At 45.4% G+C, this 15,806-nt stretch overlaps 1 protein-coding gene across 1 annotated transcript in view; it reads left to right on the forward strand.

The window, feature by feature from the left end:
- Window positions 1-373: 373 nt before the first annotated feature.
- The window catches only part of LOC306988553 (uncharacterized protein), a 22,571-nt gene continuing 7,138 nt past the window's right edge, over window positions 374-15,806 (forward strand). Inside the window, exons 1-2 of the mRNA XM_079593618.1 lie at window positions 374-514; window positions 697-1,014. Of these exons, the coding sequence (XP_079449744.1) occupies window positions 466-514; window positions 697-1,014 (367 nt within the window). The 5' untranslated portion in view covers window positions 374-465. The remainder of the gene's footprint in view (window positions 515-696; window positions 1,015-15,806) is intronic.

Consider the following 15,806-nt stretch of genomic DNA (forward strand, 5'->3'; position numbering starts at 1 on the left):
TTGTTTATCGTACTGTTATAAATTTAAAAATCACATCACATTTACAGTCATGCTGATAATCAGGGAAAAATATAATTCCTGATAATGCTTAAATTTCTCATGTTATTATTATAAAATCGGGAACTCCTTATTCAGGGATTTTTTTGTACCTATAACTTCAATGGTATGCATCAATCAATACATTAATGAATGAAATAATAGACTAATTCTGTTTACGAGAAAGAAAGAAAAAATCTAATTATTAAGTCGGCAGGACATAAGTCAGTATCAAATGTTCTTAAACTTAAATAATTACTTAAATGACGGTCAGTACACTGTACTCTGTGTGGGCGGTGCTACTGGAGGAGTTTATTCACACTGACTGCAGAGTTTTACTAAACCATTTTACAACAGACCAGCAGCACAATTTTTCAAGAGTTCCAGGACTGATCGTTATAATATTTCTGTTGTGAAACCACAAAGAAAATGTTTGTTATGATTACTTTCTTCTTTTTGTTCTCATGGAGTCTGGCTGGTAAGTATTTCTATGCCTTTCTCATCATCATTTGTGTTCACCTGCACATCATTATGCTCTCTACTGTTTCCATTATTAATTTCGCCTCTAATATTTTAAAAGTTTTATTAGACTAAACTTGCATTGCAAGATAACTATTTCAAAATGACAAAAACTCAAAATAATGTCTGTTTGTTGTTCAGGAGTGTTTGGTGTTGATGAAGTGAAGTCCGTGTCAGTGACGGAGGGAGAATCTGTCACTCTAAACTCTGGTTATGATGAAACACATACAGCTGATCTGATAATAATGTGGAGTTTTGGACACGACAATCTCATTGCTAAAATCAACAGACAGAACAATAAGAGATATTTTCCTGGTGAGAGATTCAGAGACAGACTGAAACTGGATCAAACCGGATCTCTGAACATCACAAACACCAGAACCACAGACTCTGGACTTTATACAGTCAGAAGCACCAAATCAGTGACGCCGCTCAACATATTCAATCTCACCGTCTATGGTGAGTACTTGAGTACCCTGTTTATATATAAAATGTATTTGTGTGTGTATTATATATATACATATACAAGATTATATGATTATACACAGATATTTTTTTGCATTTATGCAATCTTGTAATTAGTCATTTTAATAATCAACATTTAATAACAATTATTTCTTTAATACTGTAAGGCCCGCCCAATTTGCCCAAGGATGGTTTCCAATGGCAGGTTAAGGTTTCTGCGCGTTACTGTCTTTTCCACGTGGCAAAGTAATTTAATTCCAATTAAACTTTTATCTGACTCCATTTTATCACAACCTCGGATTTAGTTTGGAATGCCAATTGGTAAGTGGTCATTTATATAATAGTTTAGCTACGCATTTGATTATTCTATTTAACTCTTTACTCTTATTATAGTCGTTCATTCGGGTGCCAAAGTCGCACAGGGTCCTTGCACCGGCCGTTCATTTTTATGCGGGCCTACGATCACAAACTCGCCAGTCTCGGTAATTGACTATACTCACTGATAAAAATTATTTTGTGGTGAAGTAAATACTACAGAAAAAAAACAATGTAATTTACATGAAAAAGTTAGTTCAGGCAAGAATAATAAAATAAAAAAAAACTAAGTAAAGTCTATATAGTACTCAATTAAATCGTGTAGAAATTAAAGGGTAAATATCAACCTTATAAAACTAAGTAAAATTATTCAACTTTTCTGATACTGGTGTTCCCATCATGCACTGGGACTTGAATAATTAATGAGGTTGATTTTTCACTGTTTTCCAGCTGTATTTACACTGTTTTATCATTGCTTTTGTTGATAGGATTAGTAACTTGCAATTTTGTGACATTTGGAGTTAATTTTCTCCCCAACATGACACATTCAAACACAAAAACGATCCATCAAATGTTACCGTCATTGTGTATTGTCTACAAAGTATTGAGGTCTCTGCGTTCACACACTTAACTTCTGAAAAGTTGATATGGTATCTAACACAATATCTATTATATTAATTACTTAGATGTTTCTCAGTACAGTATAAACTTAAAAAGTGAGGTATAATGTAAATGTTATTGAGTGAAATGTATTGCAAAGGAAACTTCAACTGATTAGATATTACTCAATCTTTTACTAGCCAAGTTCAAATTGCTTATTGTCTTCGTTACTTTAACATAACTTAGTTAAATAGAAGTTACTTAATTCCATATGTGAAATTTACTTTAAAAATATTTGTAAATTTTACTTCTTTTTTTTTTTTTCAGTTTAGAAGGCTGCCTTCACACTTGCTCTACTAAAGTATTTTGTATAGTCCCCATGGATCTGTATACACTTGAATTAAAGTAACAATATCTCTAGTCAGAGGTCATGGCCACTTCTACAGATTTAAGCCGACCAATATTAAGCTACAGTAGTAGCTCTGGTTTGGTCATGCCATGGTTTCCCACGTACACTAAGTTAGAGTAACATTACATTAAAACAGAGGTAAGGCTCATAAGAGGTATTGTCGATCAACATTTTGTTGTCCTAAACGGAAATTCCCTCTTTCGTCTTTACAGTCTAGGCACACTTGAACTAGTGCCAAGTGTTAGCCGGATCTCTAAAATCGCAGTTGGTTTGCCCTATATGCTCCACTCAAAACTGGACTCTAGTTTGTTACTAATCTGATGCAGATTTGCGGTAACAATGGATGCAATGTAATCTACTAGAATACTTTCAGAGTAAGTCAGAATAAAATCAAATGTAACAATTTATTACGTCAGGTAAATGTACAGTATCATCATGCCAATTACAGAATCAATTCAAGGATAATCAATACAAAACATAAAATGTTCTGAGGTAAAGAGTAAAAGATGTATACCTGACTCTGGAAAATATAATGCTCAGTGTCTGAAAGATATTCAGCATTACGGGCTGATCTCCTTGCAAATCGCCCTGAGCGTCTTGAGACATTTCTTTAACTCAGACCAAGACAGATACCTTTTTCAAATAAATACATGTGCTAACAATGGGAATTTGCATTAATCATGGTCTCCAGATTTTACACCTTTTGAGGGCAGGATGCCATTTGCATGAAAGACCCACCCTCCTCTGTAAGCAAGATATTTCTAAACTCTTAAAAACTTTTTTACTTTTGTGGAGAACTAGACCATTTTAAATGATACCAAACATGTATAGGGCCCTATTTTAACGATCTGAAACGTAAGTGTCACGGTTCATGAATTCACTCGCTGCTTCCATTCCTTGGTCAGAGCGTTCTGTCATGACTATAATTATGAGGAAGCAGAGATGCAAGTGAAAAACTCAGATTTAATATGATAGGTCAGAATAGCAAATACAGTCACAAAGCAGGTAGATGGTATAATGATGATGAAGATGATGATGATGATGATGATGATGGTGATGATGATACGACACGGGCGACACAGGGACCTCGATGGTCGTGAAGTGCTCGGTGAAGTGCTAAGTGTAGATCCAGTGAGGTGACCATACAAAGAGACGACAAGACGATCAGGAACTCGAAGGCAGGAACAAACTGGTATGGAACATCACAGGGACCCGGAGACACACAACAAACACCAAACAACGCTCTGACAAAGGAAGGACAAAACAGTGAGTATTTATGGGAGAGTAAATGAGCTGCAGCTGGTGTCAGTGAGTGTGATCAGCTGAGCGCTTGATTAGTGATGACGCCTCGGTCACGCCCTACACACACACACCCACAGACATGTAAACAACAAAGCCACGAGACCCAAAGGAACAGTGAATTCATGAACCGTGACAGTAAGTGTCAAAGCGCAAAGCGCAAGTAACTTTGTGGGCGGATCCCTGCACTGTTGCTATTTTCCCGGCGGGATAAATGACTCTTGCGCCTGGCGCAAATCTAAAAGGGGTTGGTCTGAAGCAGCTTCATTATTCATAGGTGTGGTTTGGGTGTAACATGAAATAAACCAATCAGAGCGTCCTCTCACATTCCCTTTAAGAGCAGGCGCGCTTATTGTTCCATGGCGGATCTCTATTATAACGGCTGATTTGCCAGACGCACACCAGGAGCAGTTCACAGCCGAGGAGACCGACGTTCTCGTCAGGGCCGTAAAAGACAGAGAAGTGACATTGGGGATGATGGGAGAAACCCACCCAAATTAGCTTCGGTTAAACAGGAGTATAATTTGGGTAAATGTGTAGCCTAATCTAGATAAAATAAAATAAAATCTAGATCTTTTTTACATCTTCACGGACACAACAATGATTTCCCTCGTGTGTTAATATTTTTCCTTGTAATAATGTATGATTTGCAAAAATGAAAACTGCTGCGTCTGTTTAAAATTATTAGAGAATCAAAGTGGATGCGCGTTAACACGCTACATTATGGCCAAGTGTGGGATATTCTGCGCTCAGTGCGATGGTTGGAACTCAACTGGTCTAATTCTTCGGTTAGAAAGAACTGCAGCTACTCCAGAGTGAACTTGTCCATTCCCGATATTTATTAGGCCATAAAATTGTAAGTTGTATACAGGTTTGCGTGGATATACATCAAAGTGGTTTCTGTGAGAGAACAAATTAAGAATGATAAATATAAATTATAATATGACATGACAGAATATGCAGATAATGCCTGTATAAATATACATGGAGAAGTTAAAGTTGTATGAAGTAATAGCAAAGCAGAGCTTATTGAAATAGATATGCTCTAAATGCAGCTACATTAAACAGATCGGGCTGCCGCTGCTGCTGCTAACAAGAGGTGTCAGATTACAAAAGTGTGTGCGCTGCTCTAGCACTCGTGCGCTATATATGCCGATAAGACATTGTATACATATTTTTAATCGCCATCTGACAACAACTCCCTTGAATAAACATCGTTGATATAAAAATATAATATATAATATAATATAATATAAAATATAACAGGATGAATCGTCACATATGTGAGCATTGCACCGCCAATTGTATGTAGCCTATGTTGACACAATAACATTTCTGAGGAAAAATAAACTGAATCACGCTCTAACACTCTCTGAAAAACATCTACAATGACTTTAAATATTTTTACTTGCGTAGTTATGAACGCACGGCAAAACCACACAAAGAAAAATTATTTATAACCAATGCCAGGAAAACTCTGTGTACTGGATGCTGCCGACTGAACTTTTGCGCATACATCAGACAAGTCTGAACAAGTTCGACTCGCGCATGCGTGAGGCGGGGAATTTTCTACAGCCGCCCCACAAATTTACACAGGAAATTTGTAAGTCCACAAAATGTCCCAGCTTAACTACCGGTGTTACGAACTAAACTTTAGGCATTTCAGGTAACACAATGAGTTTAGCAACAGGGCGGACATATGTATTGCCCTTGATGTCCACTTCGACGGCTCTTATTGCACCATCATTGCTTGGTAGGAGTCGGGTCACCCTACCGATAGGCCATTGTGCTCTGGGAAGTTGAAAGTCCATAATCAATACAACCTGATCGACTGCTAGATTAGGTGTGCTGTTCTGCCACTTCTGTCGAAGCTGAAGACTGGGTAGATAGTCTCTGAGGAACTGTGTCCAGAAGTGATCGGCGATCACTTGGCTGTGTCTGTAGCGACGCCGTCCAAGTAGATTGCTGGGTCCATACACAGCCTGAGGTAGGGAAGCGTCCCGCCGCCCCATAAGCAGCAAATTGGGGGTAATAGGGTCAGGATCTGCTTTATCAGATGACACGTACCCCAGGGGTTTTGAATTTACAATGCCTTCCACTTCGATCAATACTGTGGTAAGGACTTCCTCCGAGACAGTGTGATCTTTCAGAACAACTTGGAGGGCAGTCTTGACTGATTTAATTTCCCTCTCCCATACACCTCCGAAGTGAGGTGCGTGAGGTGGGTTGAATTGGAAGGAATTTTTTTGTTTGGCTAGTTGCTCTTGGAGTGATGGTTCCATTTCGGCAAAGGCTTCAGAGAGCTCAAGCTCTCCCCGTCTGAAGTTGGTGCCTCTGTCGCAGATGATCTCAAAGGGCTTTCCTCTCCTTGCTATGAAGCGTCTGAGGGCTAGCAAAAAGGAATCTGTGTCCATGCTGCATAACAAGTCGAGATGTATGCATCTTGTAGTGAGACATTTAAATATTATGCCCCATCTCTTTTCTTGCCGTCTGCCAATTTTGATTACATAGGGACCAAAGCAATCAACTCCCGTGGACCAGAATGGAGGTTGGTTAATTTTCAGACGGGAAGCAGGCAGGTCCGCCATTTTAGGTACAATGGGCTAGCCACGCCATTTCCTACACTCAGCGCATTGTCTCTGGCACTTTTTTACCATCTGGCGGCTTCTAAGAACCCAATAGGTTCGTCTTAGCTCTGCGAAGACTCTTTCTGGACCTGCGTGCATCAGGCGGTGGTCAAAGTCTTGAATTAGCAGTTTTGTTATGGGGTGTTCTGGTGCCAACACAATAGGGTGAAGTGCATCCTCTGGCAGTGTTGCAGCTTTGCGTAATCTACCACCCACTCTTATCAGATTAAGGTGAGGATCCAAAGTTGGAGCAAGGGAGTATAAGCGACTGTTTGAATGAACAGATTTATTGGCTTTAAGGGCATGCACTTCCTTAGGGAAACTTTCAGTCTGTGCACGTCTGAGTACAGCAGTTTCAGTCTCTATGCGTTCTGCGGCAGACATAGAGCCTGAACTGCTGCTGCTGCTCTGCTGCTCTGCTGCTGCTCTGCTGGCACTGCTGCTGAACCATGCAGAGACTGATATGTGGTCCTGATGAGGTCGTCCCATGATTCGCAGTTATCTACATCAAAAGAGGCATGACTGATTGTGACATTACCGCAGAATGCGGATTTACGGAGTTCTTCTAAATCTTCTACTGGCACTGCAGGATGGATTGGCCAGTGGTCTGGAGATTGGTGTAGAAATTTTGGACCTTGATTCCATCTGCAGGTGTGCACCGCGTTATATCGTCGGCTGGGTTGTTATTCGAGTCCAAGTATTTCCAGTTCTCGTATCCAATGAGGTCTTGAATCTCTGCGATTCGTGTGCCAACAAACACTTTCAATTCAATTCAATTCAATTCAAATTTATTTGTATAGCGCTTTTCACAATACATATTGTTTCAAAGCAGCTTTACAGAAAATGCATTTCAGAAATGTACATACAAAAATACAGTTAGTTAATCATAAATTTAGGGCATAACATATCGCCGGCGTTGGGTCGTCTCTTCACAGGCGTCGAGACTTCTCTTCACAGGCGTTGGGGCATCTGAAGTCTCCATGAGGGGCTGGATACATTACTGGAGCTGACGAACTCTATTTGAGTTATCTCGGGACAGGCGTCCCGAGATAACAACAAAAAAGGCAGATGGGAAATAATTAGCGTAGCTGCTGTTCATAATATGAATGCATTTGTTCTGATTTTACTGTTGTATAAAAGGAAGAGGTGCATTATGTGAATGCTTGGCTAAAGAGATGCGTCTTTAATCTAGTTTTAAATTGGTTGAGCGAGTCTGAGCCTCGGACAATATCAGGAAGGCTATTCCAGAGTTTAGGAGCTAGATGTGAAAACGCCCTCCCTCCTTTAGTGGACTTAGTTATCCTAGGTACGATCAGAAGCCTCGAATTTAGCGATCTTAAAGAGCGCGACGGATTACAGGGCGATAGAAGATCCCTTAAATACACAGGAGCTAAACCATTTAGGGCTTTATAGGTCAGTAGCAATACTTTGTAATTGATACGGAACTTAATAGGTAACCAGTGTAGAGATGATAAAATTGGTGTTATATGATCATATTTTCTTGACCTAGTAAGAACTCTAGCAGCTGCATTTTGGACTAACTGTAGCTTGTTTACGGAGGATGCAGGACAACCAGCTAATAAAGCATTACAGTAATCTAGTCTCGAGGTCATGAATGCATGAACTAACTTTTCTGCATCAGAAACAGATAGCATGTTACGTAGCTTAGCAATTTTTCTAAGGTGGAAAAAGGCTGTTCTTGTGACATTTGAAATATGATTTTCAAAAGACAAGTTGCGGTCTAGTATAACACCCAGATCTTTTACTGCAGAGGATAAAGTAACAGGACATCCTTCTAGATTAAGGTTGCATTGACTTACTAGTCATATGGTGTGTAACGTCTTGGAGATGTTGTCCGACAGAACAGCCGCTCCGATTCTGCTGGGGTGCAGGCCATCAGCACGGTAGAGCCTAGGTCGCTCCCAAAACAGATTCCAATTATTTACAAAGAGCAGTCTCTGTTCATTACACCATGACATTAACCATTCATTTAGTGCAAACAATCTACTGAACCTTTCTTGTCCTTGTCGGTACGTGGGAAGCGGTCCAGACACGACGATCTTTGCTTCAGGCGATGTTCTGCGTACCGTCTCGATCAGGCTCCTGTAGTCCCTCTTCAGAACCTCCGTCTGCCGCAGCCTGATGTCGTTCACCCCTGCATGCAGCACGACAGCTCCGACGCGCTCGTCACCGTTCAGGATCTCGGGGACCTGCGCAGCGACATCGAGAACACGAGCACCAGGAAAGCAGTGAGTGCGCACCATACCTTTACCTGAGGTAGCGCGGACATGCCGGACGATGGAACTGCCGATGATCACAGCGTCGTCGCGTTCCGTCTCGCGAAGAGGGGAGAAGCGGTTTCGGGTGGAGATCTCGAAGACCGGGAGGGTCGGAGAGGTCCTTGCTCTGGTCCTGGCTCGTGTCTTCCGCTGTGGAATCATCCAGGGTCCATGGTGCTGTGTCGGTGCCGGGGTGAACGAAACCAGGTGTGCTCAGGTCCTGTGCAGAGAAATACATGGAGTAGAAGAGGACGGAGTCGAAAAGTTACTAACCACTGACTTGTGAGGATCGGCGCGTGATGCTTCAAGCGCTGATCGTCGGTCTCGCAGCTCGGTCTGCCTCCCCAGCAGATCACGGATCTGCTTCTCCACGGACTCCAGCTCCAGCCGCACCGGATGCAGTTCAAACGTGTCCTCACCTGCACTCAGAGGTAGACACACATCCGATATATTCGCCATTATAACAGATGAACAATAAATTAGCAGTGATACTACCAATATCACTACTAATTTAGGACTGAAATCATGGATAGAACCCGTATCCTTTCAGTGATACGAGTGTAAATAAGACGATCGATAGGCGAGAGCCGCGAGACCACGCGTGCAATGCTAGCGGGCTAACGTTAAAGATGTAGTCTACACTTTGAAACTACTAAGATGTAACTACACTTTGTAGTTACATGACTCAGACTGTATCCAGTGTAATACGGTTATTGAATCAGACCACATGATTGTCTGTCTGAGGTTAAGTGTAAGTTCTGTGTTCAGTGTTTTGGCGAGCTGAGCTCCAGACAATGCCGCGCAGAGTTCAAGGCGAGGAATGGAGAGTTGCTTCTTGGGTGCCACCCGTGACCTCGCCATGATGAATGCAATTTGGATGTCATCATCCGTTTCCACCCGTAGGTAGGCTACATCACAGAAGACATGTACATCGATAATGGAGGAGGTGTTGTTGCATGCTGGTGTGTAACACCTAGGCATTGTTATTCTCTGTAGGTTAGGAAGCTCTTCTTCCCAAGCGTGCCATTCTGAGAAGAGGTCAGCTGGCAGAGGTTCATCCCAACCTCCAACCCTCTTCCATAGTGATTGCACCATGATTTTGGCCCTTGTGGTGAACGGAATGATGTAACCTAGTGGGTCATACTGGCTTGCCAGGATGCGATAGACATCTCTCATTGAGGTTTCCCCACTTGTTGACACAGGCCTGTGTTTATAACCTAAAGTGTCCTTGGAACAGTGCCACACTAGGCCGAGAGTCGACTCTTGTGGATCAGTTTTGTTTGAAGAAAGCCACCGCTCGCAGTCTACTGATTTGGCTTCGGCGGGTAGATGTGCAACCACATTAGGAACATTGCTAGCCCACTGCCTTATGTCAAAACCACCAGCTGCTAATAATGCTCTCATTTTGTCAATGAGTTTCTTAGCCTGATGCTGAAACTGAAGAGATTGTAAGCAATTGTCCACATAGAAAGACTGCTGGACGGACTCAACTACATCTTCAATGCCCTCAGTGTTGTCTCTGACATGTCTCTGGAGGGCATAAGTAGCGCAGCATGGACTACAGGTGGTCCCAAACGGTAACACCCGCCATTCATAGATGTCTGGGTTGCTATCTCTTTCCATGTCTCTCCAGAGAAAGCGGAGCAGGGGCTGGTCTTCAGGTAACAGCCTGATTTGGTGAAACATAGCTTGTATGTCTCCACTTATCGCAACGTCATACTCTCTGAACCTGAGAAGGACTCTCATCAGCGGTGAACCAAGAGTGGGGCCAGGAAGTAAATTATCATTTAGGTTCATTTGATTGTAGGTGAAAGAGCAATTAAAGACTACCCGGGCTTTGTCATTGTGGAGCACAATGTGATGAGGAACGTACCATGAATTACCGGAATTGACAGCTTCTGAGTTGGTTATTCAAACTGCATAACCTGCCTCCTCAAGCTTGTGTATCTCTTTGCCATACACGTTTGCCAGGTCAGGATTATTAGCAAGGCGACGTTCTGTAGCTCTTAAAAGAGCCATGACAGCGTTTGGTGATGAGTGTAGTTTAGCCGAGTCTCGCTTATGAAGTAATGGGGTAGCGTAGCGGGTTGTGCCATCAACTGTAACGTGCACCGTTTTCTCCTCCAACGTTGCAAGTGCAGCTTTATCTTGTCTGGAGCGGACTACTTCTTTCTCATTTCTCAGTGGCAGTAGGTCAAGCTGCCACAACCGTTCAACATGTTGACGTAACTCTTGAGTAGGAGGAAGGAATGTGGTGTGGAGGCATGAGCTTACATTTGAGGGTTGCTGGAGAAAGGTTGTTGGTCCTTGAACTGCCCAGCCAAGCAGTGTGTGTACCGCTACAGGGCTACCAATCGGTCCCTTACGGATTGGGCAGTTTGGTGTGATCAGCTGTGGATAATCTGATCCTATGAGTAGCAAAGGCTGCACTTTAGAGAAACTTTCCAACTGAATGTCCTTTAAGTGACCATATCTTCTTTTCAGTAAATTAACGGGGCAAGACTGTTCAGCCAGGTTGAGCTCTTCAGCTGTGAATGCTCTTTGGATCTGATGTTTCACATTTGGGTGTGATATTGCACCAAGCACGCGCCCTTAAAATACCATATCACTAACACGCAACACGCCACTGTATTTAGACTGTTTTTTTCCCTGGTCAGTGGCGCAATTGCTTTCTAAAACTGGAAAATAGCACCAGGGAAGTTTTGCGCCGGAACACGCTCCTCTTTGCGCTGAACCGCCCCCGCGAGCGAAAGTTCATTCCCTAATTTACCGACGTGCGTCTGTGGAGGGAAAAGTCCGCTGTGCGCGGGTGCAAAATAGGAATGATACATGCGTCGGGGGTTCAAAGTCAATTGCACTGGGTGAAAGGTAGGGCCCATAGTGTTGAATGATGATTGTTCACAATAAACTATATAGTTCTCTTACGAGAGGTTCTCTCATACTGTGTAATTGCATTACGCAACGGGTAAAGTCATCTTTGTTCGAGATATGAAGCCAAAAATGTATTCTAAATTTTTTATAATAATAATAATAATAATCATTACATTTATATAGCGCTTTTCTCGACACTCAAAGCGCTTTACATAGAAGGGGGAATCTCCTCAACCACCACCAATGTGCAGCATCCACTTGGATGATGTGACGGCAGCCATATCCAGTTCATATGCCAGAACGCCCACCACACACCAGCTTACTGGTGGAGAGGAGACAGTGATGTAGCCAATTAGTATACAGTATATATATATGGGGATGATTAGGAGGCCATGATGGACTGCGTCCACTGCGACGAGATGTCAATGTCGACCCTGCGGGACTTGCCGTGTTCGGCGCTGAAGCTCTCACTCCGCCTGTCACCGGCGGGCCGCGCAACAAGAAGCGCCGCTCCCAGAGACCTCAGGAGTCCGATGTGGCCCGCGAACGCTCACCGGAAGCCTTCCCTCGAGCTTCGTCGTCCTACAGTTTCTCCAGGCCGATCTCCTCCGCCAAATGGACGAGAAGGGCCCGGACCAGACTGTTGTCACGGACCTGCGCAGCGCAACGGACCTTCTTCGCAGCGACGACAGGGCAGCCGCCCTTGATCGTGCTCAAACAGCCGCCACAAGCCGCCTCCCCCCCGGGGACCCCGGCCCAAGATCACGTTGAAACCTGAGCCGTGAAGTCCTCCTAGCAGCCGCACGGAGGAGAAGATACGCGAGTCCCGCCACGGCCGGACCGCCATCAAAGCGACCCGCTCTGCCAGTCCCCTTAGAAAAGGCTACTGCAGTAGTGTATACCGTAGCCAACGAGCCAGTTTATCAACTCGCTCGCCTGCACACAGACGCCGTTTCCACGGCGACCCAGATAAATCTCATAAAAGAGTGTAATATCTGTTTTTTCGGCTCACGCAGACGGTGTTGCCCCAGTGTTCACCCCTATACACAAGCACGATCCCCCCGGTGTCCCTCACTGTCACAGAGCCCACTCACATAAAGCGGGCACGCGCCGCTCGAGTGTTAGATGTTGGATATGTGCCCACGTTACAGTGCCCACACCTACTCACTGCCCGCTCTGTTACACAGTTATTCCAGGGGACGAAAACTTTAAAGTATACCAGCCGTGTTGTGATAGTAAGCCCTGTGACCGCTCACGAGCACTCACACTTACTGATAAACACTGCAACCCCGGCGCCACTCACGCGCCCAGCTGTTCTCGCCACAAAATGTTCTCCGCCCAAAGCGATCGAGTCATTGGGTGTAATGCAGCTGGCTGCCGCTGTCAGCGAGCCGCCCTATTCAGACATCGAGAACGCGCGCGCGCCTCGCTGATATCTCGGCTACAGGTTCTCGACCCCACGCAGTGCGGCGAACGGAACGCGGAGACCATTCTGCCCCTAGCTATGTGTGCAAAAGCATGGGAAGCGATTCCAGGCGTGTCAGAATGGGTGCTGAATACTGTAAAGCAGGGCTATTCACTACAGTTTGCTCGCCGTCCCCCGCGCTTTCGTGCGCAGACCGAGACGAGAGTGAACTCAGAAGTAGCACATCTACTTCGTGCAGAATAGCAAAGCTGCTGTGCAAAGGGGCGATTAAGCCGGTACATCCTTCTCTGAGCGAGTCAGACTTTTACAGCCGTTAGTTTCTAGTGCCAAAACAAGAAGGACGGAGCTCTCAGACCTATCTTAGATCTGAGATATTTGAACAAAGCTCTCATGAGGCGACCGTTCAAAATGCTCACAACCAGTCAAATCCTCGCAAAAATTCGCCCGAGGGAATGGTTTATTTCTCTCGATCTGAAAGACGCATACTTTCAGATCCAGATCATATCCCATCACAGGCCATTCTTGAGATTTGCCTTCGACGGTCCGGTATATCAATACACCGTCCTGCCGTTCGGGCTGTCTTTAGCACCCCGTACATTTAAGAAGTGCATGAACACGGCCGTCGCTCCCCTGAGAAGTCAGGGCATGCAAATTTTGAACTATTTGGACGATTGGCTGATTTTAGCACAGTCGGAGATAGAACTCATATCTCACAGAGCAGTGCTTCTCAGTCATCTGGAAAGCTTGGGTCTCACGGTCAATTGGACCAAGGGCTCATTGCTGCCCCGTCAGTCAGCCTCTTTTCTGGGAATAGAGCTGGACTCAGTGGCCATGACGGCCCGCTTGTCGACACAGCGCGCGCGCCGTGTTCGGCATCTGGCCGCGTTTTTCAAGAAGGGCAGCGTTGTTCCTCTGAAAACATTTCAGAGAATGTCGGGCTATATGGCTTCAGCTGCAGCAGTGCTCCAGCTGGGTCTACTGCATATGCGCCCTCTACAACACGGGCTGAATGCTCGAGTGCCTCACCGAGCCTGGGCTGGGCTGTGTACCAGCTGGGAGTGACAATGGGAGTCGTCTTGTACCGAAAAGTGATCTCGACGGACGCATCCAACCTAGGTTGGGGTGCTCTGTTCGAGGGCAGACCGGTCTATGGTCTATGGTCTCTGGTCAGACCAGGAGAAAATCCTTTCACATAAACTGTCTAGAAATGATAGCGGTCGAGAACGCATTGAAACACTTCCTCCCATCCCTGCAGGGGCACCACATATTGGTCCGCACAGACAACATGTCTGTGGTGTCCTACGCTCGCTCAGAGCCACACATGTGCCGGGCTACCTGAACGTTGACCCAGACAAACTGTCCAGAGCCAAGGTTCCCCCAGGGGAATGGTCCTTGCACCCGCAAGCAGTCCAGTCGCTGTGGCGTCTTTTTGGCAAAGCGAAAGTCGACCAGTTTGCGTCAAAACGCTCATTGCCCAAGGTTCTTTTCGAAGAACGTGGACGCGCTGGCCCAAGCTTGGCCCAGCTGCCTGCTGTACGCGTTCCCTCCGGTCTCACTGCTGCCTCAGGTCATCAGGAGAATCAGGGAGGTTCGCCCCTCAGCGCTTCTCATAGCCCCGCGATGGGAGAACCAGACGTGGTTCCCAGAGCTGATGCGGCTGTCAGACTTAGTCCCATGGCCGATCCCGGCGAGGAGAGATCTCCTCTCTCAAGTCGGCGGTTCGATTTGGCATCCTCATTCAGAGCGCTGGTCTCTGCATGAATGGATAATCAACGGATACCCGTTGCTCTGCCGGAAGGGGTTGTGAACACGATCACGCAGTCTAGAGCTCTCTCTACGAGACGGCTCTACGCGTCCAAATGGTCTGTGTTTACTAAATGGTGCACTTACAAAGGTTTGGACCTACAAACTTGTGAGGTTTCGTGGGTGCTTTGCTTTCTTCAAGAGCTGCTGGACATGGGCAGGTCCCCCTCCACGCTCAAAGTATATGTTGCGGCCATTGCGGCATTCGCAGAGTCGACGCACGGCCAGGCAATAGGAAGGAACGAGCTCATCATCCGCTTCCTAAAAGGAGCCAGGAGGATGAATCCCCCGCGGCCCCCATCGGTTCCTATCTGGGATCTTTCTGATCTTGGAGGCCCTGAAAGCGCATCCCTCTGAACCCTTGTACTCTGTGGATCTGAAACACCTCATGCTCAAAACCCCGTCTCTGATTGCTCTGTCATCAGTTAAACGTGTGGGTGACTTACACACGTTATCTGTTAACGCCGCGTGTCTCGAGTTCTGACCTAATGACTCTAAAGTCGTCCTTAAACCGAGACATGGCTATGTCCCCAAAGCGATCGGCACCCCGTTCAGAGCGCAGATCATTTCACTCTCGGCTTTGCCGACATCCGGCAGCGAGGTTGGCGTTAACATTCTCTACCCTGTCAGAGCGCTGAGAATTTACATCACGCGCTACGCAGCCTTCAGGCGCTCGGAGCAGCTTTTCGTTTCGTTTGGTGGGTGCACCAAGGGTCTCACCGCCTCGAAACACAGTCTGTCCAGTTGGATAGTGTGTCATCAGGGCTCATTCCACCAGAGGCATGGCCTCCTCGTGGGCTTGGTCCAGCGGGATTTCTATTCATGACATTTGTACGGCGGCAGGCTGGGCCTCCCCCTCTACATTTGTTAGGTTCTATAACCTGGAAGTTCCCGCCCTGCAGGCTAGACTTCTATCAGTCTAAGTTTCGATTCGACTCCCCTGGTTGAGCTGCACTATAAGGGTCGATGAAATCCATTATAGACCGGCTATGCCTCTCTTTATATATCCCCTACTGTGTGCTTATGTACATGTGCTTTTTCCCACTTATCTGTGTCCCCCGGGGCGTTGCCCCCTGGGACTTATGTAGTGGATGCTTGGCGCACACGGCGTTGACAAGGGGTTCCCGTTGCGTAATGCAATTATGCAGTACGAGAGA

Source organism: Phoxinus phoxinus (assembly GCF_949152265.1).
Source record: "Phoxinus phoxinus genome assembly, chromosome: 20".
In the NCBI taxonomy this organism is placed as follows: domain Eukaryota; kingdom Metazoa; phylum Chordata; class Actinopteri; order Cypriniformes; family Leuciscidae; genus Phoxinus; species Phoxinus phoxinus.